At 53.9% G+C, this 23,374-nt stretch overlaps 7 protein-coding genes across 7 annotated transcripts; 3 read left to right on the top strand and 4 right to left on the bottom strand.

Annotated features, from left to right (window-relative positions):
- Window positions 1-793: 793 nt before the first annotated feature.
- On the top strand, window positions 794-5,522 carry BROUX77_004116 (uncharacterized protein; the record flags this gene model as incomplete). The annotated part of the gene is made up of 2 exons (XM_073748843.1): window positions 794-1,764; window positions 2,024-5,522. The coding sequence occupies 2 exons, from the start codon at window positions 794-796 to the stop codon at window positions 5,520-5,522; spliced, it is 4,470 nt and encodes a 1,489-aa protein (XP_073606541.1).
- A 395-nt stretch (window positions 5,523-5,917) lies between these two features.
- On the bottom strand, window positions 5,918-7,712 carry BROUX77_004117 (uncharacterized protein; the record flags this gene model as incomplete). Its single annotated transcript, XM_073748844.1, has 2 exons — window positions 5,918-6,724; window positions 6,840-7,712. The coding sequence occupies 2 exons, from the start codon at window positions 7,710-7,712 to the stop codon at window positions 5,918-5,920; spliced, it is 1,680 nt and encodes a 559-aa protein (XP_073606542.1).
- Window positions 7,713-8,124: 412 nt separating this feature from the next.
- On the bottom strand, window positions 8,125-12,276 carry BROUX77_004118 (uncharacterized protein; the record flags this gene model as incomplete). The annotated part of the gene is made up of 1 exon (XM_073748846.1): window positions 8,125-12,276. One exon carries the CDS (start codon window positions 12,274-12,276, stop codon window positions 8,125-8,127), a length of 4,152 nt encoding a protein of 1,383 aa, XP_073606543.1.
- Window positions 12,277-13,610: 1,334 nt separating this feature from the next.
- On the top strand, window positions 13,611-14,324 carry BROUX77_004119 (uncharacterized protein; the record flags this gene model as incomplete). The annotated part of the gene is made up of 3 exons (XM_073748847.1): window positions 13,611-13,725; window positions 13,794-13,897; window positions 13,953-14,324. 3 exons carry the CDS (start codon window positions 13,611-13,613, stop codon window positions 14,322-14,324), a joined length of 591 nt encoding a protein of 196 aa, XP_073606544.1.
- A 1,125-nt stretch (window positions 14,325-15,449) lies between these two features.
- Window positions 15,450-15,936, bottom strand: BROUX77_004120 (uncharacterized protein; the record flags this gene model as incomplete). Its single annotated transcript, XM_073748848.1, has 2 exons — window positions 15,450-15,745; window positions 15,852-15,936. 2 exons carry the CDS (start codon window positions 15,934-15,936, stop codon window positions 15,450-15,452), a joined length of 381 nt encoding a protein of 126 aa, XP_073606545.1.
- Window positions 15,937-18,291: 2,355 nt separating this feature from the next.
- BROUX77_004121 (uncharacterized protein) lies at window positions 18,292-19,543 on the top strand (the record flags this gene model as incomplete). Its single annotated transcript, XM_073748849.1, has 4 exons — window positions 18,292-18,507; window positions 18,566-18,607; window positions 18,671-19,019; window positions 19,176-19,543. 4 exons carry the CDS (start codon window positions 18,292-18,294, stop codon window positions 19,541-19,543), a joined length of 975 nt encoding a protein of 324 aa, XP_073606546.1.
- A 206-nt stretch (window positions 19,544-19,749) lies between these two features.
- On the bottom strand, window positions 19,750-20,527 carry BROUX77_004122 (uncharacterized protein; the record flags this gene model as incomplete). Its single annotated transcript, XM_073748850.1, has 2 exons — window positions 19,750-20,120; window positions 20,188-20,527. 2 exons carry the CDS (start codon window positions 20,525-20,527, stop codon window positions 19,750-19,752), a joined length of 711 nt encoding a protein of 236 aa, XP_073606547.1.
- Window positions 20,528-23,374: the final 2,847 nt, after the last annotated feature.

Raw genomic sequence — 23,374 nt, forward strand, 5'->3', positions numbered from 1 at the left:
AATGGGAATGCTGCAGCACCAAACAATGTCCCTGTTTCTAGCCATGATGCCTTTTCCACGCTGCTGGCCGTCTGGACTGCGGCTCTGCTGGGCACGAAGAAAGCTGGAAGCAAAAGAAAAAAAACCAAGATATGGAGCTCCTCGTCCACTTCGATCCCCCCCGTTTCTCGCTGCTACCCTAGTCACCTCGGACTACAGGCCTCTTTTCTCGGAAAGCTCAGCGAGATAAAACCCCGGAAGCTAATGCGAGGACCCCGAGCTTCTCGGGTTCCAGACAAGGGAGGGATCGCAAGACTGGAGCCCTTGGTGCATGACTGAAAGCGGGTGCCGTCACCTAATTTCTGGAACGGAAGTCCCTATCAACCCGAAGGCAAAGCGCAGTAGACAGCCTGGGCGCAGCTTGATGGCTCGTTTGGTCTGCTAGTGGTTCTTGGGGCTTTTTATTTTGCTGTTTTATTCAGCATTATTGGCTGTCTGCACTAACACGCCTGCCAACGTGCCTCTTACGGCGACAGCCAGTCCCTCCCCTCTCCTCCACCCACAAGTATATCTTGGTCTGCTACCCAGGCCTTTCCGTCCGGTCTGTTTCTCACTGTCCCCTGCTTCTTTGCCATTATCCATCTTGTCATACACCGAACCACTCCCTGTTCTGGGATTTATTTTATTTCCTTTCTTCCTTTTCTTGTTCTGCTTCTTCTCTTTTGCGATCCCTTTACACCTCCAACTTATACCATCTTAATAATACAGAGACTCGGCATCGTCCTCTTTGCCCCGTCTCACCCACCCTTCCATCATGGAGCCCCACGAGGAAGAGGCCAAGTTTGAGCCCATGGGCTCTGGCCACCGCCGCGAGCTCAGCGGCGAAACCCACAACAACCTCCGCAAGACCCAGTCCCGCTATGCCGACGATGAAGATGCCGCGGGCGCCGACTACGACGAGAGCACCCGCCGCGAGCTCCAGCGCATTGCCACCGCGCTCTCGCGCCGCCGCACCGGCGGCACCGCCTCGGAGGCCGACATTGTCGTGCCCGACTTCTCTTCAGACCCCGAGCTCGACCCCAGCAGTCCCAGCTTCAACCTCAGCAAGTGGATGCAGTCGTTTGTGCAGACGCTCAAGAACGAGAACATTTCCCGCCCCGCTGCCGGCGTTGCCTACCGGAATCTGACCGTCACCGGCACCGGCGATGCCATCCAGCTGCAGGAGACTGTTGCGTCCTTTATGCTTGCGCCCATCCGCTCGCTGTCCCAAATGCTGCGCGGCAACCCAGCGCCGCCCAAGCGCATCCTCAACAAGTTTGACGGTCTGCTGAACCCCGGCGAGCTGCTGATCGTGCTGGGCCGTCCCGGCTCCGGCTGCTCGACGTTGCTCAAATCTGTCTGCGGTGAGATGCACGGCTTGCAGCAGGGCAACGAGTCCGTCATCAGCTTCAACGGCATTCCCCAGCACCGCATGATCAAGGAGTTCAAGGGCGAGGCCATCTACAACCAGGAAGTCGACAAGCACTTCCCCCACCTCACGGTTGGCCAGACGCTCGAGTTCGCCGCCGCCGTGAGAACGCCCGCCGTCAGACCCCACGGCCTCTCGCGCGATGAGTTCTGCAAGTACGCCGCCAAGGTCGTCATGGCCTCTTGCGGTCTGTCGCACACGTACAACACGAAGGTCGGCAACGACTTTATCCGCGGTGTCTCTGGTGGTGAGCGCAAGCGTGTCAGTATTGCCGAGATGATGCTGGCTGGATCGCCAGTGTCGGCTTGGGACAACAGGTAAGACGCCAAGCATTCAGCACCCCTCAATCCCCAACCAGCCGCGGTCCTGGCGGCCGACCTGATGCCACTCCGACCACCTGGCAGTGCCTGTTCGGGCTGGTCACTTGGAAACGGTCTTCCGCTCGCGCAGCTTATCCCCTTCCGGAATCGAATTCAGGACACCCCATGTTGCGTTTTGCCACCCTGACTTTTCCTTTGCTGATGACTGGGATCCGGCTTACATGATCTGACCGCTAACCCTGCTTCTCTCACATAGTACCCGTGGTCTCGACTCTGCCACTGCGCTCAAGTTCGTGCAGTCGCTGCGCTTTGCTGCCGACTTCGGCGGTGGCACCCACCTGGTCGCCATCTACCAGGCGTCGCAGGCCATCTACGACCTGTTCGACAAGGCCGTCGTGCTGTACGAGGGTCGCCAGATCTACTTTGGCCCCGCTAGCACCGCCAAGGACTACTTTGAGCGCATGGGCTGGTTCTGCCCTGCCCGCCAGACCGTCGGCGACTTCCTGACCTCGGTCACCAACCCCGGCGAGCGCCAGGCCCGCGAGGGCTACGAGAACCGCGTGCCCCGCACGGCCGATGACTTTGAGCGCTACTGGCTCGAGTCGCCCGAGTACAAGACGCTGATCGGGGAGCTGGACACTTACGAGCAGGCCAACCCCATCGACGCCCACGGAGCCGGCTTCCAGGACATGCACCAGGGCAAGAACAAGAGCCAGATGAAGCACGTCCGTCCCGGCTCGCCGTACCTGATTAGCATGGGCATGCAGGTCAGACTCAACACGAAGCGTGCCTACCAGCGCATGTGGAACGACAGTGCCTCGACCATCACCGACATGGCGATCCAGCTGCTCATGGGCCTCGTTGTCGGCTCTCTATTTTATGATACCCCTGCTGCTACTATCGGTTTCTTTGCTCGTGGCTCTGTTCTGTTCCAGGCTGTTCTGTTGGCCGCCCTGTCTGCTATCGGTGAGATCACCAAACTGTATGACCAGCGCCCTATTGTCGAAAAACACCACTCGTATGCCTTCTACCACCCGAGTACCGAAGCCATCGCCGGTATTGTTGCCGATATCCCCATCAAGTTCCTCGCCTCCGTCATCTTCAACGTCATCCTGTACTTCATGGCCAACCTCCACCGGTCTGCCGGCCAGTTCTTCCTGTTTTTCCTCATCACCTTTATCATGAAGTTCGTCATGAGCGCCGTCTTCCGCACCATGGCCGCTCTGACCAAGACTGTGTCCCAGGCCATGGCCCTAGCCGGTGTGCTGGTCCTGATCCTCGTTGTCTACACTGGTTTCGTCATTGCTCAGCCCGCCATGCAGGACTGGTTCGCGTGGCTGAGGTGGCTCAACCCCATCTTCTACGCCTTCGAGATCCTGATCGCCAACGAGTTCCACGGCCACGAGTACACCTGCTCTGCCATCATCCCGTCGTACTCTCCTCCCCAGGGCGAATCGTGGATCTGCAACATTGTGGGCGCCAGAGCCGGCAGACGCACCGTCAGCGGCGACGACTTTATCTGGACCAACTACCGCTACACGTGGGACCACACCTGGCGCAACTTTGGCATCATCTGTGCCTTCCTGTTCGTCTTCATGATCATCTACTTCGTTGCCACCGAGGTCAACTCCGCCACCACGTCCACTGCCGAGGTCCTGGTCTTCCAGCACGGCAAGGTGCCCGCCCACATTGCCAACGGCACCAACAACCGTGCGGCCGAGGGCGAGGAGTTTGCCCGCAGCGGCAGCAACTCGGAAAAGTCTGGCAAGGACAACCGCGCCGGCAACACCACTGCCATCGAGCCCCAGCGCGACATCTTCACCTGGCGTGATGTTGTCTACGACATTGAGATCAAGGGCGAGCCCCGTCGTCTCCTGGACAATGTTGCTGGTTGGGTTAAGCCTGGTACTCTGACTGCTCTGATGGGTGTCTCGGGTGCCGGCAAGACCACTCTGCTCGATGTCCTCGCTCAGCGTACTACCATGGGTGTGATCACTGGTGACATGCTGGTGAACGGCAAGCCCCTTGACCCCAGCTTCCAGCGCCAGACCGGCTACGTCCAGCAGCAGGATCTCCATCTTGACACTGCCACCGTCCGCGAGTCTCTTCGTTTCTCTGCCGACCTGCGCCAGGCTTCCTCAGTCAGCCGCGAGGAAAAGTACGCCTACGTCGAGGAGGTCATTGCTATGCTGAACATGGAGGACTTTGCCGACGCCGTCGTTGGTATTCCTGGCCAGGGTCTGAACGTTGAACAGCGCAAGCTGCTTACCATCGGTGTCGAACTGGCCGCCAAGCCCAAGCTTCTTCTGTTCCTCGACGAGCCGACCAGTGGTCTGGACTCCCAGTCCTCGTGGGCCATCTGCGCCTTCCTGCGCAAGCTCGCCGACGCCAACCAGGCCGTCCTGTGCACTGTCCACCAGCCTTCCGCCATCCTCTTCCAGCAGTTTGACCGTCTTCTGTTCCTGGCCAAGGGCGGCCGCACCGTCTACTTTGGCGACATCGGCGACAACTCGCGCACCATGCTCGACTACTTTGAGGCTCACGGCGCGCGCAAGTGTGACGACGAAGAGAACCCGGCCGAGTTCATGCTGGAGATTGTCAACAAGGGCAAGAATGACCAGGGCACCGACTGGCACGATGTGTGGAAGAGCAGCGACGAGGCCCGCGCCGTGTCGACCGAGATTGACCGCATCCACGCCGAGAAGATGTCCCAGCCCGCCGCCGACTCAGACCACTCTTCCTCTGCCCATAGCGAGTTCGCCATGCCCTTCTCTGCCCAGCTCATGGCCTGCACCAAGCGTGTGTTCCAGCAGTACTGGCGCATGCCGGCCTACATCTTTGCCAAGTTCTTCCTGGCTGCGGCCGCGGGTCTGCTGATTGGCTTCTCCTTCTGGAAGACTGACACTTCGCTGGCCGGTATGCAGAACGTCATGTTCGCCGTCTTCATGATGACCACCATCTTCACCACCATTGTGCAGCAGATCCAGCCGCAGTTTGTCACCCAGCGCTCGCTGTACGAGGTCCGCGAGAGACCCAGCAAGGCCTACTCGTGGAAGGTTTTCATAATCTCTAACGTTATTGTCGAGATTCCATTCCAGGTCTTTACTGGTCTGCTGGCCTGGTGCACCTTCTACTACCCCGTCGTCGGCGTGCAGTCGTCTCTGCGCCAGGTGCTTGTGCTGCTCTTCTCCATCGAGCTCATGGTCTACGCCTCGTCCTTTGCGCAAATGACCATTGCTGCCGTGCCCAACGCCGAGACCGCCTCGGGTATCGTCACTCTGCTGACCATCATGTCGCTGTCCTTCTGCGGTGTCCTGCAGACTCCCGATGCCATGCCCGGCTTCTGGATCTTCATGTACCGTGTGTCGCCCTTCACCTACTGGATCGGTGGTATTGTCAGCACCATGCTGCACGGCCGCAAGGTCGTCTGCTCCGCCTCCGAGACGTCGCGCTTCAACCCGCCGTCCGGCATGACCTGCGGCACGTACCTGGCCGACTACCTCGTTGACGCCACCGGCGTGCTCCAGAACCCCAACGACACCACCGACTGCCGCTACTGCGCCTACACCGTTGCCGACCAGTACCTCAAGCCTAGCAAGATCGAGTGGAGTGACAAGTGGCGCAACTACGGCATCATGTGGGTGTTTGTGCTCTTCAACATCTTCGTTGCCGTGCTGTCCTACTGGGCCGTGCGTGTGCGCACCAGCGGCGGCAAGACCACCAAGGCCAAGAAGCCCGCGGCCAAGAAGGCGTAAACGCGCCGCTCAAGCCGCCCTGGCGAGTAAAAACAGCCGGCCGCTCCCGACGGTTGGTTCTCTGTGTTTCCGTGCGATCTTCTAGAGGAAGACCAAGATTCTAATGGTTTGATTTCCCGAGGCATTCCAGCGCCTGTTATGTTTGTGCTGTTGTTTGGTTTTGGTTGTATCCCCGTCCTGTCTTTCATGTCTTTTCTTTCTCTTCTTACACCGGCGCTCATTGACTGCTGTTGGCCTCTTTGTCAGTTTCATTTTTCTCCTTTCATTACATTTCTAGTATCCGGAGCCGCTCTCTGGACATCTAATTTCGCGAGGAGAGTCCCTCCTCTAGCTCTACTTGACTTCATACTCTTTCATATCTTGATCAATAAACTCTTGCTAGACAATTAAATCACTCACCGTTTCCACAAGTCTCTCCACATGTCTTTAAGTCCGTATTCTTTTCTTGAGTCCTCCAATCTGCCTGCGCCATCACTGCTGGAGCTGATGCCCTTCGTGAACAAGTCGCCCAACCCTATGCCGAATCCTGGCTCGGTCCTCTTGGTCGGCCGTACTGCCTGTTCTCGTAGCGCCCCTTCGACCTGCCCTGCAACTTCGGCGTAGCACGTCCGTAGTTCGCCGTCGACTGAAAAGTAGGCCTTCTTTGCGAGGTCGGGCGCAAGGAGATTGTACGAGCGCATTAGCGCGTTGAGTTCGGCAACCGAAAGCTCGATAAACCGGCGCTCCCGTTGCTCCCAGTTTGGATCGCGTAGGGGCTGCATGTCTGTATCTGTATCTGCCTTGTTGTCTTGGGCTACATCAGTATCGCTCCTTGTGCCTGCATATACATCCGTCTCGCCTGTGTCTTGCCCCGCAAGGCCACCAGATGTACCGCTCATTCCAGCCCGCATGACAACATCGTCTGTAACACCCGCAGCCACAGCACCAAGGCCTCGCGCCGGCCCACGCGGAGGATTACACCGCGCCTCAGCCCGTGCATTTCTACGGGCCCGTACAATCTGCTCTTCCAGCGTAGGCACAGCTCCTCTACTGATGGGGCGACCAGCCGCGCGTTCTGCAATAAGCGCAACGAGTCGGCGCTTCCAACTGCTGCGCAAGCGGGAGCGAAAGACGCCGGTAGCCCTTGTGATCTCCTGCTGCTTATCGATCCACGGCGGCGCGAGGTCTTGGCGCTTAATCATGTTGTTCATGATATACTCAGTCTATGACGCGTTAGCAGCAGCCTCGCCCCCCCACACAATCTATCCACACATCCATCATCTCGCCCGCGTCTCAGACATGTACACATCCGCCCGAGGGCCATGTGTATAGACTCACCGTGTCGATGAACGGGTTACTCCCGCGCTCGTCGCGCTGCACCCCCGGCCCGCGCGGAATCCCATCAAACGCCCCGCGCGCCATGGCCGCCTCTATGCGCTCGTTCGCCAACGACGCCAGCCCAGATACCGAATGCGGCAGCGCGCGCGTGCCCGGCTCAAAGCGCTCCTTGAACATGCGTCGCCGCTCATCCCGCTCGCTCTCCTCTCCTTCCGCTGCTACTGCAGTTGCTCGCGCAGCCCCAGCGCCCTGCGACACCGCGTACTCGGCTGCCGCATCGCGCGCATGCGTTACCCGCTGCCCCGGCGACAACCACTGCGCGCGACGCGGGCGCAGGTTCACCACGACTCCCGCGCCCGCGCCCGCACCGGGCGGCTTTGCACGCAGCTCGGGCGCAAGCTGTTTGTGCGCATCGTTGAGCATGCGCAGGACGCCATCGGCACGTTCCTCCTGGCCCGTCCAGGGCCGCATCAGCGCTGTGTCGCGCGCGCCACGATCGGCGGCCTCTGGCATTGAGGAAGCGGCTGACGCGGCTCCTGTCAATGGCTGAGGCGTCGTCATGTCGGCAGCAGCAAGCTTGGCTAGCAGGGCGTCACGCAGTTCAGGCGAGAAGCCGGCGTCAGTGATGGCTTGGCGGCCACGCCGGCCGCCAGTAAAGAGCGCTTCTTCAGTAGCATCTTGTAGACGCTGGGCAAGCGGGCCAAGTGGCGCAGGCTCAGCGTCTTTCTTCTCGGCGTATGGGTTTGGCTTGGATCCTTGGTCGTTGTGCGGGGAGGACGTTGGTGCAGTATGACGAGCTGTTGAAGATCGACGAATTGAGCCAGAAATGTTGTGTCGCTGAGTCAGCGTGAGAGATCCTCTAGAAAGTGACATTGTCAAACTTCCAACATGCAATATGTAGCCAAGCAGCGGCGTTGATGGCGGAGAAGCAGCTCCTGTATGTGCGGGTGACGTCGGTCTTATCGAGATTCGTTGGTGGCGTTGCTTATCGATAGCACACAAAGTGGGTCTGTAAGCTACGGACTTTAACCTAAGCAACTGCCATTGCGGCCCGGTACTTTCACCTTTTTCCACAACTGACGTCATGGCGCACATTTCCAACCGCATGTGCACTGAGATTCATGGATTCTATGAATTAGTTAATATACAAATTAGCTATATGTAGAGATTACACATATAAAGCATTTCCTTGCTTGGTATCAAGTCCGCTCCCAAAGTCCGTCGTCTATGCAGGACCAGCCTGAGCATTCTTCATTACTTTTATTATTGCGTTGCACATGGAATATTACGCACGCTTGATATCCTCATCATTCTCTTCTTCCTCTTTTAGATCCGGCAACGGACCTAACCCGCTTGACGATGGCCCCGCGCCGGGCGACAACATCGTTGTATTCAGTGTGAGTGAAGCCGGAGACGCTGACGTTGGTGCTGTCCCCGCGACAAGCGGAAACTCTCTGGCTGGTGGAAAGCCGGCAGTCGTCGCCTGACTTTGCCCGTGGGTCGTGGCAGGTGCTGCAGCCGATGACGGCGAGAACGGCATACGGAGGCTTGCAACACCCGCTGCCAATCCACTTATGCTCGCCCTTGCATTGCTTTGCGGACTCGTACCCTCGACCTCGGTGTCTCGCCCACTGGATAAAGACATGGCATGCAGATGCTCGTTAAGGCCCGAGCTCACGCCGACAAACGATGCTAGCGGCGAACTCGCACCGTCGGCCCGCTCAGACCGCGGAGACCCATGGTTGCTACTAGCCTGTGAGCCGCCCCACGCGCGAGAGCGGAGGCGCAGCAACATGGACATAGACATGCTCTCCTCATTGTCGGCAATCATGGCAAGCTGAGAAAGCCCCGGGCTTGTTATCGCAGAGGTGGGCAGTGTGATGCCGGGCAAACTCATGATTGAGTTCCGGTTAGAATACTCGGACCGCTCGGTGATGGGTGTCAAATTCGGTTCGCGAACAGCTACGCGGCCCGAGTCGCTGCGGCTGATAGTGGACATTCCGGCAGGACCGAAGAAGCCGCCATTGGAGTACTCGTACTTGACAGCGCTATTCAGCTGATGAGCCTGGTTCAAAGGGGCGGAATAAAACCCGAACTCCTGGCCGTACCAGCCGTCGTAGTCATTGGCAAGGGCTGACGCATTGGCCTCTTCGATAATCTTACTATCGTCTTCCGCGTCAAAATCAAAGTAGTCGTCCATGTCATCATTCTCATAGTCAGCCATATTGAAGCCGCCGACTAGATCCAGATCTTCCACGTCGTCTTGACCGACGTCGTTTGTTCCAGTCTCCTCTCTGAAACTACTCTTGTCTCGAGAAGAGCCTTCTTCAGCTTCTGAAAGCCATGAATCACGCTTGAACTTTCCGGCATCGGCTGCCTTTTGTGCAGCAGCGGCTAGTGCTGCCTGGTACGCCATCACTTCCTCCGGCCGAGTCTCGGGTCCAATACCGCGAATTTCATTTCTAAGGCCCATGGGCTGGAGCGCTATGGCAATGTTGGTGTCGTGGCCGGCCGCGGTCTCGGGTGATATTTTCTGGGTACCTTCAGCCCCGTGGATTGGATAAAAGTTGGGGATTGTAATCGGATGAAGGACAGGCCGGGTGTCATTTTCTTGTATTAAGGGATTGGAGGTATCCTGTTGGCCTTCAAGCGCACCACTGGAACGTTTCAGCCTCTCGCGGTTCTCCATAAGCCTTTGCTGAGCTGTGGCGAAGGCACCAGGGATAGGACGGCCATACTGGTCTGTATCGTCTATGTCGAAGATTGATTCGTCAAAGCCAGCATCATCACCTGTCGTAAATTCGTTCGTAATAAACTCGTCTGCAAATTCGTTGCTGATATTGGAATCAAAAGCTGGCTCTTCTTTATCCAACACGCCAAGTCTTTCATTGGCAGAAGCACGCATTTGAAACTGCTCTTGCATCTCTAGCGGAACAGCTTCAACTTCAGGCTCACCAACGGAAGAAAGCGGCGAGTTTATGCGGACATGGAGGTTAGATGAGCTTTCCTCCGCCTGTACATGAGGTTCATCGGAAGGCTTCTCTACTTCCTGGACTTCTTGAGGGGCCTTGGGAACGTCAGCTACAGAGTCGATGCTCATTTCAGGAATACTTTCAGGAGCAGGACGTCCAGGAGATTCGGGGTGAAACCCCCAGCCACCAAGAGACTTGCCTGTCCCTGGAGGGGTCTCATTGGAGAAAGCAAATCCAATGACCCGGCCTTCGGCGTCTCTAGGCGTAGCCTGAGCGCCAAGACTGCGAGGACTTGCAAGCTGAGAGGCCGGGTTAGACCGCTGGAAGATGAAGGCTGCAAAGTTTTGAGAATCCCGCTTGCTGGTGGCGGCGACGACTGGTCGATTCGAGCATAGCGACGGGGTTTCGATTATTTGCTCAATGATTTGAGGCTCGACTTGCGCTTCTGAAACAGCGGGCGGCTCAATGTCTTGAGGTGTGTCTTGAATAGGCTCTTGAATAGAGGTTTCAATGGGGCATTCAACGGGGACTGCAACAGTGGCTTGGGATGGAGAAGCCTCTTTAGCCTCTGCAGCTTCGAGATCAGCCAGTGTTAAATGACCGAGGCCTTCACGGGCAATATCTGCATGGCCGCTGTCTCCAGTCTCATGGTTTTTTGTGCCAAGATATTGTTCGTCATATTCAAACGGATCTTCGTGTTCCTCCTCCTCGATGATATCATCTTCGTCATAGTCCAGGTTCAGCCCGGGAATCTCCTCTTCGAAGCCATCTTCATCCATCATATTGTCATAGTCATAATCGTCCATGTCGAAGTCATCAAATCGATCATCTCCCTGAACAAAGGCATTCACCTCTCCGGGCTCTTCTGGTACTTCTCCCTTTTCCAGCTGCCGTTGCCGATGACGTTCCTCCATGATCTTCTCCTGCTTAGCTGCACCGATCATGTCGAAGCTAAAGCGTGATGAAGTGCTTTTCATGCGCCGAGAGATGGACGAATGTAAGGACATTTCAGACATTGATATCTTGCGAGATATGCGAGACTTTAAAGACGGGGCACGGTTATGCTCTTGGGGGGTAGGTTCGCCTTTTTCTATGGATAGCTTAGACATCGATGTAGTAGACGGTACAGTGTGGAGGGAAGCAGGTAATGACGTGGCATCTTTTGAAGGAGCAACGTTAGGGGCCAAGTCCAAAGAGGCCATATTTTCAGGCGGACCGACAAGAGTTGACGTTGAAGCCGAAGTGGATAGCTTGATACTATCATAGACATTCAGGCCTCCACTGGTTTCGATGGCACTATGCAAGGGCTGGGTTTGTGGGGTAACAGCAGAATTTGGCGTTCTCTTTGGCCTGGGAGCGCTGAAGTCGTGAACGCGAGTGCCCTTGATGCGAGGATCATAAGCTGGCTCTTCAGCGACACGACCCAAAGGAAGAAGATCCGGGACGCTATTATTCCCTTTCCGCCGCAGTAAGAGAGTCGAAACTGGCCGGAGAAAGGTGATGCCCTTGGTTTTCTTTGGTGGGGCGTGCTGTTTTTCAGAGCCGGGAATCGGCCCCGAAGCCGATATCGTAGTCATGGGGCCCATGCCGGAACCACCGTTGTTTCCCAAGGCGGCATATGGGTTTCCTTGCTGTTGCTGCTGCTTTTGCATTTCTATCTGGTTTTTTATATCTGTGGGTGTCACAAACGAGGGGCTCCTGTCATTGTATGACGGTGATAAGATGGCGCTTGACGGACTAGGAGCGAAGCCAGGGGATGGCTGCGCGGGAAGGGAATAACGGCCGACAGAAAAATTAACATTGATATTAGTGTTTATCAGTGGTGGTGGGGCCTGAGTAAGAGTTTCGTATGGTATAGACCCGGATGAAGTAGCGATGGCAGTCGTTCCATTTGGTGTGTAAGATGAGCTCGTATTCTCAGGTCCTGCTCCAAGCCTAATTGCAGCCGTATTTGCGGCTGCAGCTGCAGATGTTTGGTGACGTCGAGTTTGGTATTTGAGTAGGGCCAACCCTCCCATAAATCCTGTCGGGGGGCTGTCCTCTGGAGCTGGTGAAGGCACGGTCGATGAGACGGGCTGCTTAGGGGACTTTATAGAGCTCATATCATTTGGAGCATCTTGGGGTTTCGAGGAGGACGAATAGAACGGGGTCGCATCAAAGGTGCTGCTGCCGCTGAAGCTGGATGGCGAAAGAAACAAGGACTTTGTTTTCGAACGATGTGGTGATGAGGTGCGAGAATGCGATTGGGAGTGCGGCTGTAGCTGCGGCTGAAACTGCGCATGTGACTGGAAATAAGGCGAGTTCCCTTGGCTATGAGATTGCATCTGCGACGGAGCTTGGCCATGGGTGAGGCCGTGGCTTCGCTGCGATGAGGATGGCTGTCCATCAGGTACAGGCGCAGCAGGTAGTGTTGGCGATGTTGGGCTGGACACGCCGCGGCGGTGGAATCGCAGGTGGGACAACATGTGTGAGGTGGGACGTTGGCGGAGGGGTTCACTCGTGGCTTGGCAGAGCTATAGGTTCTATCTCGGTTCGATTCGCTTAGGCCGTCGGCGCCCAAGGGAAGCCGTGATCAGTCGTCGATGGGAAGAGGGGAATGCGGCAGACGGCCAGTGCTGCGAGAAGAGAAGTGATGTGCGTTGCTAGCGGCGTCGCTGGGTATGGCGTCGTTGCGAGCAAATGGAATGTAGACTCAGTGTGTCACAAGGAGTCGTCTCGAAACCGGTGAATCAAGTCGCCCTTGCGCGGGGAGAGTTTAGCCTGGGGTCTGGATGTGAGACAGGAAGCCAGGAAGCAGTGAGGCATAGATACAATGGGGAATGTGCCACAGGCTTGTCGCTCGAAGAAGGCTAGGTCGGCGCTGTTGAGGAAGACGCGATGGCGGTGGGTGTACAGGCTGGTGTTTGGGTTTGATTCGAAAGGTGGGAAAAGTTCGCGGTTCAGGCGCTAATGGTGGTTAGCGATGAGCAGGCATCGTGCAGCCAGAGCAAGCAGGTGGCAGAGGCTCCTCCTATTGGACGACGCTCGTGCGGATAAGGGTTTGAAAAAGCGCGCCGCAAGTTGTGAGAGGTTGAGTGGAAGTTGAGCGTGGAAACAACATGAAGTGTGAAAGGAGAAAGTGGCTTTCGAGACGAAAAGCTCATGAAGTGACTCAGATGTCACTGGTCCAAATCAGGTAACCACTCTCTTCAACCAACGCCAGGCAACAACATCGAAATTGATTTGGTTATTGCAGTTTGGACCAACCGTCTAAAGCTTGACGATTCATAGCCAGGGCAACTAGGGTTAAAGCATCACTAGGCTCAGGTTACGTTTCAACCCTGGATCATTAACCCCGGCTTTGGATTCTCAAGTCCTGACGAGGGTCCAGGAATGGCGGAGGCTCACTTCCAGTCGTCGATTGAGTATATCATCCCTAGAAGGGCAGTTAGAATGCCGCCGGTTCTGTGGTGCACCCGACAACGAACAAATCAGTGAGATCCGGCTTGCAGTGCGCAAGAAGCCCGGAATGGAGAATGAACATCGCAGGGAAGTGCTCTGCACTGTACAGGCCTCATGTTGAGACTCTTTGTTAGGGACCGAGGTCATGATCATGCCTTGGGAATTCAAGGTATCAACATGGACGATACAAACAGATGTTCTAGCATATAAATACCTGGTGCCGACGGCCGTCAAATCGAGAGGTACGGTGCCTTGAAGATCATCAACAAATTCTGCGACTCACCATCACTCCCACTTTGAATCAAGCCACCCCCTACGTCACTGTTTCTCACACATCTTTACATTTACACTCTTCACAATGATTTTCACTCAGACTGCAGCTCTGTTGGCCCTGTTGGCCCCGTTTGTATCCGCTGACCGCAACGCCACCTCCGTCAAGCCTGGCCGCTTTCTTGACAACGAGGCTCCTGCGTGTACGTAAAATCCTACTTACAACTGCACAAGCACACTGATATCGACGTCTTTGCTAACTCTGCCATAGGCACTTCTTGGTACGTTGTCCAGCAGGGAGATACCTGCGACGACATTATCAACTCTTTCCAAATGTCTTATGACGACATCTATGGTCTTAACCCGGACATTGATGTAAGTCTTAGCTCGCAACTCCGAAAGTGAACGTTCCATGACTAACTTGTTCAAGGCTTCTTGCACAAACCTTCATCCCGGTGTTGGCCTGTGTATTAGCACTGCGCCTTTACCCACCACTCTGGCTACTACCTACCTACTTATTGCCAATGCCACTTTGTTACCTGGTACTGGTACCCCCATAGTCGCCGCAGAGATGCTTCCGACCGAAGCTGCTTCACCCGTGTACACAAACCCCCCAGTGGAGGAGATTCGCACCGGAGTGACAAACGAGTGCAAGCTATACCACCAGGTTTTGCCCGGTAACACATGCGTATCGATCAGCGCCAACGCTGCCGTGGCGCTTACTGACTTTATGAAGTGGAATGATGCGGCGTGGTCTTGTAAGGATCTCGAGCTGGGCTCGTATGTATGCATTGGCGTATAGGTGGTGTTTTCGTCTAGGCGGCTTAGGAACGCCTCTACATTATGGGTTGATAGAGCAGCTGTGCTTCTCATTCAAATAGATCATGAATTTAAAGTTATGGTGATTGAAAGTACTGATCTTGGTAAAAGTGTCTATTCATATTTTGCGAATTGGCGGTGTGATATCCCATGCGCCATTATTATGTGTGTACATCGTTGAAGGGTTCCTGGAATGAACTACAACCAAAATAAGCCCTCATCCAGATAGAAAAAAGACGCTTGTGGTGCGTTTTTGTACCACCACGTCGCATGTCGTTCCCGTGGTTCGATCTTGGCCAAAGTAACATCTCATGTTCCCCCGTTTTATCCCCCTGTCCGCCTGGCAAAGTTGGAGACAAGAAGAAATGCTTATCTTTCCTGTAGTCCGAATAAGAGAACGTCGTTCTGTTCCCCACGCCCTTGATTCTCCATTTAATCGAGGAATAGCGCTGGTATTATCTGTATGCACGCATGCGTGCATATAGTGTCATTGGTAAGTCCTGCCGAACTCGCAAGCACGCAGACAGCCAAGCATCAGAGAGGTGCACAAACCCCCGCGACACATGGAAAGTTGGGGGGAAAAAGCGGGAGCGGCTTTTTCAAGTATACATGAAAAGTCGGCCAGCGTAATTCAAGTTGCACTGCATATTATCTGCAGACTAGGGGTTTCCCCCACCAAGACGCTGGCTAACAAGCCAAAAAGAAATAATGATGAAAGCAAACGCAAGAAAATAGCAGATCTGTGGTATAATGCTGATGGCATGGTGATGCTGCCAATATGGCCGGTCGGACCGGCGGATTAAGAAGAAAGTTTTAGGTGGGAGTTGTTGAAAATCGGAGTTTTGTGCGTGGAGTTGGAGGAGGCGGCCAAAGGGAGGAATGAAAGCCTGTCGAATACCAAGAGAGTTCCCAGGCCAGAAGATTCCAATAGGAACTACGGAGACTACCACCTAGTATCGGTCGAGCCAGGTGAAAGTCTTCTGGGCACCAATCAATCTCTGGATTGACAGTCTATATCTTACTCTGTGCCTTGCATGAAGTCGACTTTCCCCCCAGACTGGAAACAAAATGTTGAGGAAAACGAACAAATCATGTTCCAATGGCACACTTAAGCCACTAAGGACGCACCGCCAGACTCGATAGCGTCCACCTCAGCGGGGTCGATGCGGGTGTAGTGGTAGGCAGGCGGCAGCTCAGAGCGATCGAAGAAGATGCCAGCAGGGGCAGCAACAGGTCCAAGGCGAGACCCGGGCACGCTGTTACCAGAGCGAAGTGAGTGGTGCAGCGGGCCATGTTGCTGAGCATGGCTGCGGTAAGTTGTGAATGAGTTGTGGCGGACGGCAGGCAGAGCACCGTTGGGCGACATGGGATGGGCAACGGGAGTGTGGTCAATCTGAGAGGCGGCTGTGGAAGAGAAGAAGACTGTTAGAAATAAAACACCGACGCGAAGCGATCAAAGGTGGCCAATTGGCAACGCGGCATTCAAGTTGGGTAGCAGACGCAAACTCACGAGGATAGACCCGCTTGCCGAGGAACTTGATCAAGGGCGTGCGCTCGGCGGCAGCAGCAGCACGGCGAATGGCAGTAGAGTTCATGATGGCGATGAGATAGAGAGAAGAGTTTATGGATAAAAAACTGCGGAGCAGAAGAGAAAATGATAGGCCAAAAGAGCAGAGTAATGTATGAAAGAACTAGCACGTTCCACAAGGCTTGTTTATAGAAAGAGAAGAAGCGATGAGGTTGAGGTTGAGGTTGAGGTTGAGGAAGACGAGGAAAAAAAATAGTGGGACGGATATATAAGTGGGGGCTTTACTAGCAGGGAAGGAGGTAGGGAAAGGTCAAGTGCGAACGGAGAGAATCGGACGATATTTTCAAAGAGGGAAATAACAGGAAAATGGCGTCAACGGACTAAAAGGGCAAGATTGGGATTGTTGCAATTGGTGGTGTGCTTATTCAAGACTTCATGTAAGAGACATGGCGAGATTCCTGGTGCTACACCCAAGATGCGGGAGGCTCACGAGTTTATATATTGCAGTCTAGAGACATGCGCTCTTAACTACATGCATCGCCGCCGCTACGCTGTCCATTTGTGCCCCCCAGACCTTTGGCTGCAACACCCACCCGAGAGATAAGACACAACCTCCAAAGGTTCCACCTTGAACAGGCCACTGTAGCCGCTCTTTGTTTTGTGCCTCCCTCGTGCTTGTACTCCAATGCAAGTGCTCCAAGCAACAATAACGACAAAATATGCCGCTGGCTGTTTGCCGGAGCTGACATACAAGTCTAAACACACAAGACTTCTTGGCTTTGTCAGGGATCCTGCTTCGCCGATGTTTATCATTCAAGCTGTGTTTTGCGCCAGAAATACCAGGCCTTGTTGCTCCAATGCGAAGTCGGCTTCAGCCAAAGCTAGTTCTGCAGGATTTCACGTGCATTGTCTTCTCTTGTTCTCTTGGGCGGATCCGACCGCGGGGGTCTTGTTAGTTGCTTTTCTAGGGGTTATGGGAGTTCTGTCGTGGCTTCCACCGAAGCCGCCGCTTCCAAACGGGAAAAAATCACAGCTCCAACAACGGGGGTTTTATTCAAGTATTAACCCTATAAGGAGCCGAAACTTCTACATGGGAGCTTCAACATGACCAATTTTAGCCGAAATAAAACAAAGAATAGAGATATTAAAAGGGTCAGGGTAGCTCTGCATATATTGAGTTGAAGGAGGCAAGATACCAACAAGATTCGACCTGTCTTAGGGAAGATCCAGCCGATCAAGAAGAGTTGTATTTAGTGAGCAAAGACCAAGATGTGACCTGTCCCAAATATTGAGTTTGCTCACGCCAGCCACTAGAATGAAAGTGGTGATACAAAGACTTGGTGGTTCAATCACCCCAAGTTTCCATCTTGGTTGTTGTTTTTGCATTCTTAAACGTCTTAAACCTTCCAAACCCACGTTACTATTAGTACCATGTACTATCCCCATATGGCTAGTCCTGACGTAAGCCCTAATGAAGCTCCTGACACTAGCAGCATAACTAAGTAATTCAAACAAGTAATCGCACTTCTCAGGCTGTCAAGATAGAGCGGTGTTTTATCTCCAACGCAAATGAGGGGCAGAAGTCAACTTCTGGCCTGATTACATATCTGATAGCAGGGATACCCACGCAGAACGGGCCTCGAAAATAGAGCAAAAACAAAGAGTGAGCGGAATACATGCATGGTGCTGTTATCTGTTTCACAGGAGCAGCCAGCGTTTCTCTAAGCACAGCTCCAAGCTTGTTTCTCAGCAATGTAACCCTGCTGCTGCAGTTAGTTATCGCTTCGGCTGTCTGGTCCTATCAATCCCATCAGCTCCAAGAAAGAAGCAATGGGAAGCGAAGGGGGCCGGAAGACGGAGGAAGAAGGGCGCTCTGTCGCCAAGAGCAGATGAAGATACATATAACCCTAGGGAGCTGTTAAATGTCAACTCTTCGGGTACTCGTTAGGGTTACCACGAGTCCCTGCAAATCTCCGGCCTGTCTTCAAAAACAACCTCACACAAAAAGGGAGTTCCAATATGCTGGAATGCAAAGACATCCGCAAACGAATTGCAAGAACCAGTACGAGCAGGAAACAATGAGAAAACTCATCAAATAGAGTAATAAAACCACACTCTTGTAAGCCTCCCGCCTTCGAGCATTGCCCGTGGCTTTATCTCGGCCTTGGACTTAATATGTCGGCGTCCTCACGCTGAAAATGTACGTACCTTTCTTATGACTGTTCGCAGATGTGGTCATGTTGGAGAGGGGCCGGCGCAGCCTGAGGCTGAGTTTCCCACAACGGCCAAGCTTGGCGTATATATTCAGCACCGAGGACGGACTTCATCTTTTCTTCCCTTCACCTCTTTCAACTTTCCTCTGCATTGCCTTCATTGTATTATAGCAGTCATCCACTACCTCATCTCCCCATCCTCGCACACAATGGCTCCCATTCTGAACCGCACGCCACTGGCCGCCATCTCCTACCAGGATGATAACGGCGACCACATCCGCGTCTTCTACCAGGACATGGACGGCTACATCCGCCAAAGCTTCTACGACACTGGCAAGGGCTGGAACGAGCGCAAGAACGATATTGTAGGCCAGGCAAAGCTCAACACGGGCATCGCGGCTATCACCTGGAACAACGGCAAGGAGGTGAGCTACACTAAAGACTGTCAGACACAGTTGGTCATTGCTAATCCGCCGCCTTCAGATCCGTGTCTACTATGTTGGCCCCGAAAACACTGTTGTTGAAGTACGTCTTAGCCCATCCCTGGCTCCCCGCCACCAACCCCGCAAACTAACACCATGTGTGCAGAGAGGAAGCTCCGGCAACAACACGTGGTACTATGGCCCGCTCACCAAGGAAAACTACGAGGCTGCGCCGTACTCCAAGGTTGCCGCCGTCGGCTACCATGCCAAGTCGCCCGCAATTGTCCGTGTCTACTTCCAGGACCGCAGCAACAAGCTGATTGAGCTGGTCCAGCGCGGCGACGATTTCGCCCCCTGGGATAAGCGCTCTAACTTCCCCGCCGCTTCGCCCGGCACCGGCCTGGCTGTCACGCCTCACCAGGGCCTGGATGCCACAAGTGTATACCTGTATTATCAGCAGGCTAGTCTAATGCCTACTCAGCTGCTGCTAGACGAGGCCAGTGCACACACCAAAGGTGGGTTTGATTGATTGCATACAGCCACACGCTTGCATGTATACATGCGTGCGTCATAAAGGGCGGGGCGAAGTCATCTCATTACAATTTCTCAGGGTCTACCCAATCTACATCACGTGTTTAGGGTTATCTAATACTAACAAAAATAATAACCAGGTGAACTTGCCATCAAGGGCTACTTCTCTCTCATTGCCTCCCTGGCCGCGGTAGCCTGGGATGGTGAAGAGACCCGTGTAGTCGCTATCTCAGATGAGAACAAGCTGACTCTCACAAGCATCATGCACGGCGAGGCACACGCCACCGAGCCGCTATACCCCGTGGTCATCCCAGGTTCCGACGTGGCGGTGGTCCGGTTGCGGTCGGCGCCGTCGCACCAGCGCATCTTCTTCCAGCGCTATGGAAGCATCATCACAGCGCTGGGATCGCAGGACAACGGTGAAACATGGAAGATTCTCGAGGCTGGAATCCCCGTTGATGCGTCATCAACGTTTGCCGTCCATGGCGAGCAGATGAGTGAATGGTGAGAAGTGGTAGCAGGGTAAGACGACAGCGATAATTGTATTTCATGTTTCAATGGTAAATGGAAAAAAAAAGCGGTTATATTTATACACAAGATTAATGATTGAAATTAATAAACTACGGCACACAGGCACCATCGAGTACCCGTACACCAGGAAATTAAAAATATCTACAATGTCACAAAAATAGCCTCCTCTTGTGATGATCTGGCTTAGACCACAACAATGGCAGCAACAGCCACTCCGACAGCCAGAACGTTGACAAAACTGGCGAACATATTGGCGGCGCCCGAGTTGGAATCACCGGTCGATGAAGCCGACAGCGTGGATGTGGCGGTTCCGGAAGTGCTGCGCGAGGACGATGTGATTCTGGTAGAGAGTGTCACATTGCTAGAGGTAGTCTCAGCTGAGCTGGAAGACGAAGTGGTCTTGTTGGTGTGCTCGCTAATGCTAGTGGCCACAGGCAGGGTGGCAGCAGAGGTAATGGAGTCAGTGGCCGACACGGCATCTGATTCAACGTCGGTAGCTGATGCTGAATCGGTGGCAGTAGCCGTTCCGGTAGCAGTGACAGAATCAGTGAAATCTAAAAAGTGTTAGTCGTTTCCCGATCAAAATGCTTCAACGAACGAATGATCGAATTGGAAACTTACCGTCCTCTGTAGCAGTCGCCTCAACAGATGTCTCATCTGACTCTCCTGTCGAGGTAGCAGCCGAGCCAGTCTCTTCAGGGTTGAACGTCAGGTAATCAGGAGTCACAGTCTCAGTACCGGTGTATGCCGCGCAGCCAGGAGCATTCTTGGGCGGCGCCCGACCACCACCGCAGTCCAGGATGGAGCACACCTCGAGCGAATCGGGGACATACCACACGACACTGGCGTACGGCGAGCCACCATCTGACACTACCGTGGTGTAACTCGAGCAGCCAGCGAGGTCTGTTCTAGCGACACCGACGGCGGCGAGGGCCAGCAGGGCAGAGGCAGGGGAACGCATAACGAATGTATAAAGGTTGAGTGAAGCGAGCGTAGGCTGTGAGATTGTGCACTAGGTAGGCTGGGAGGTGGTGACCGAACGATGAAGAAAAGAACAATGACAGCCAGTTGGTCTCGGCGGATCAAAGCTTGTTCATATACTCCTGCTGCTCTTGCAGCAAACACGCGTTGCTCCTACACCACATGTAGTCCCGGAGATTAAGCTAAGACAGCCGTTCTACAATCTACAAGATCCCATAGTACAGGCCCTAGCCAACCAACAACCAGGACGCACAAGCGCCGCCTCAGCTCCTCCCTTTCAAAGTTTGTGTTCCTCTTCCCCTGGTTGTCCTACAATGAGATATCCGGTGGTCGGCGGCCCAGGTCCAGGCGTTCTAGGGCCTGATCTAGAACCATATTATTTGTACCTACAGCAGGGAGTCTCACAAAGCAAAGACGACGAAAAACAAGCGCCATCAGGCAATAGGGCGATGAGGGATGCCACAAAACGTCATGTACACCAGTACAAACCGGGCGGCGGATGGGCTATCCCTGAGTGGCTTATGCCTTAGCGTGAAGGGGGCCCGCAGAAAAAGACAACTGGTCGATAAATGCACCTGTTAGTGTTACTTCGGGAGGTCGCATATTGCTTTTAGGTCCCCTTGTGCATCCCTCGCGTCAAGTAAAAAATGCCTGAGGACCTTGAGGAGGTCGACACCTCGTGTAACAATTGTACCCTAACCCTTACGACAGGGCTGTACCCTAAAAAAGATATGCTCCCCAACTGGGAATCGAACCCAGGTCACCTGCGTGACAAGCAGGTATGATCACCACTACACTATTGAGGATCTCTGATGAATGGAACGCCTGTTGTCAGACGTTTTATTTTTAGACAACCCTAAGTAACCCTTGTGCACAAACCTTCCCCAACCTTCCCTCCTACAACCCTCGGGGGGGGGTACCTTTGAGGTCGGCCTCCCCCCCCCTCGAGCCTATGCTGAGGGTCTCATGAGGACAGCAACACGATCCCAATGCTGCTGCCATTCTCGTCTCTTCAACATGACAACGAGCTGCGAAGCCAGAGTCCGCTTTCTCCCAACTTTGAGGGATTTCCTCGCCGTCGACTCGCCCCCTTTTCACGACACCCTCCTCGCGATCGCCGGCCCTTCATCGCCGCCACACCCAACAACTCGTGGATCCATCTTCGCAACTCGGGACTGTCCCTTTGAAGGTTCAGACAGTCCACCTTCGTCTTTTCCTTTTCCTTTGTCTTTCCTTTGTCCTGCTGTGGCACTCGGGGACTGTATCGGGCCTCAGCCATGGTTCGGTGCGGCGGCCACTTCGAAAAGCGGAAGGATACGCTCCTAGCCTCCGGAGGCTCACCTGGTATGGGTTTTCACCCGCTCAACGACTCGGGTTTTTCCATGCCACGCTGGTTGTGATGGTCGACCTTGTGTCTGGCCACGTTTCTCAGTCGAACGAATGTCGGTGGGGATGGTTAACTCTTTGTGGGGGTTAGGGTTTATCTGGGGAAAATGTTTTTTTTTCTTTTGTACTTGTGTTTCTTGCTGCTCATTGTGGAGTGTGGACCACTGGTTCTTCGGGGCTTGGGGATGGTGCGCCATCCCGAACACACAGAAACTATGCGGCGTGTCGAGCGAAGGACTTTAAATTTCCGTCCGGTACCCAATCCGGCGTCGTTTGTTCTTAGTGATTCCGGTAGACGTTAAATATAGTCAAGTCGAGCCTCTGTGTTTTAGCTGTTTGTTTTCTTCGTTTAGGTGTAAACCTACTCTTTTCATAGTTATACTCTTTTCACAGGTGGACTAGCCGTCTGTGACGCCCATTCGACCAGTGAACCCTGGCACACGGCGTAAAAATAAACAACAACAACAAATGTGCAAAAAGTAGACATCAACAACTGCACTAACCCTCAGAATGGTTTCACTCAGGAACCACGCGGTGAGCTGAGTGAAAAGCATTAAATATCCGTGCGGTAACGAATCTTGGGTCGTTCGATCTCGGTGATTTGTGTAGATGGTCGATGTAGTCAAGTAACGTTGAAACTCTATTTTTGTTAACTAGTTAGTTAAATGTTGAAAAATGGTCAGTTTCGAGCTAACCCTTGATTACTCACCTTCGTGATTTTATCTTCCGACTTCCAGAGGAGAGTAAGGTGCACTTTTCTGCATGAAACGTACCCAGTATGGTGGTTTAATGAAAAGAGAGAGAAAAGTCTTATAATTCATGTGGATGGACGTTTAAACAACGAAGCAGTTTTTCAAGGGGGTCGGCAGCAAAACAAGGCAAGTTTGTCAAGAGAGGAAGGGCTCTGATGGGGATGTTTTTGGGGGTTTGGGAGGGTTCGGCGTGCGACGTGAGAGCGGTATGGGAAGTTGTTGTAGGGGGAACACAAGAGAGCGGGACACGAGTTGCAAACACATCGTGATCTCAGGTTCGTGGGTCTTAAACGCGCGGATGATTCAACGGACCCCAAACCTTCTCAAGGTCTGGCAGTGGGGGCAGGTTTGAGAAGCTGAAGTGATGTGGCATAGGGGGCCAGGGGGGGCTTGTGGAGTGGTGCCTGCAGAGAAGATCATCGAAGGAGAGCCCTGTCCACCAACTAGTTGTGAGCTAGTTAGATTATGGTGACGGACTTTGGGTCTCGTGGGAAACTCTCGGGGAATAGAAGTAGTTAGTTCGGGCTTGTATGTATAAACCCCCAAACATTAGAGTTTAGTGTGCTGCCCTATAAAAGGCAACTATACTTTATTCTGCCTCCCCCTTTTGTTTTCCCATGATGCCTCGCTCAGACATCATCCCATGAATAAGGACGAGGATGTAGGTCCTCGTTTCAAATCAGAGTTAG

Source organism: Berkeleyomyces rouxiae (genome assembly GCF_048999995.1).
Source record: "Berkeleyomyces rouxiae strain 22BRR77 chromosome Unknown BrBRR77_ptg000003l, whole genome shotgun sequence".
Taxonomy (NCBI): domain Eukaryota; kingdom Fungi; phylum Ascomycota; class Sordariomycetes; order Microascales; family Ceratocystidaceae; genus Berkeleyomyces; species Berkeleyomyces rouxiae.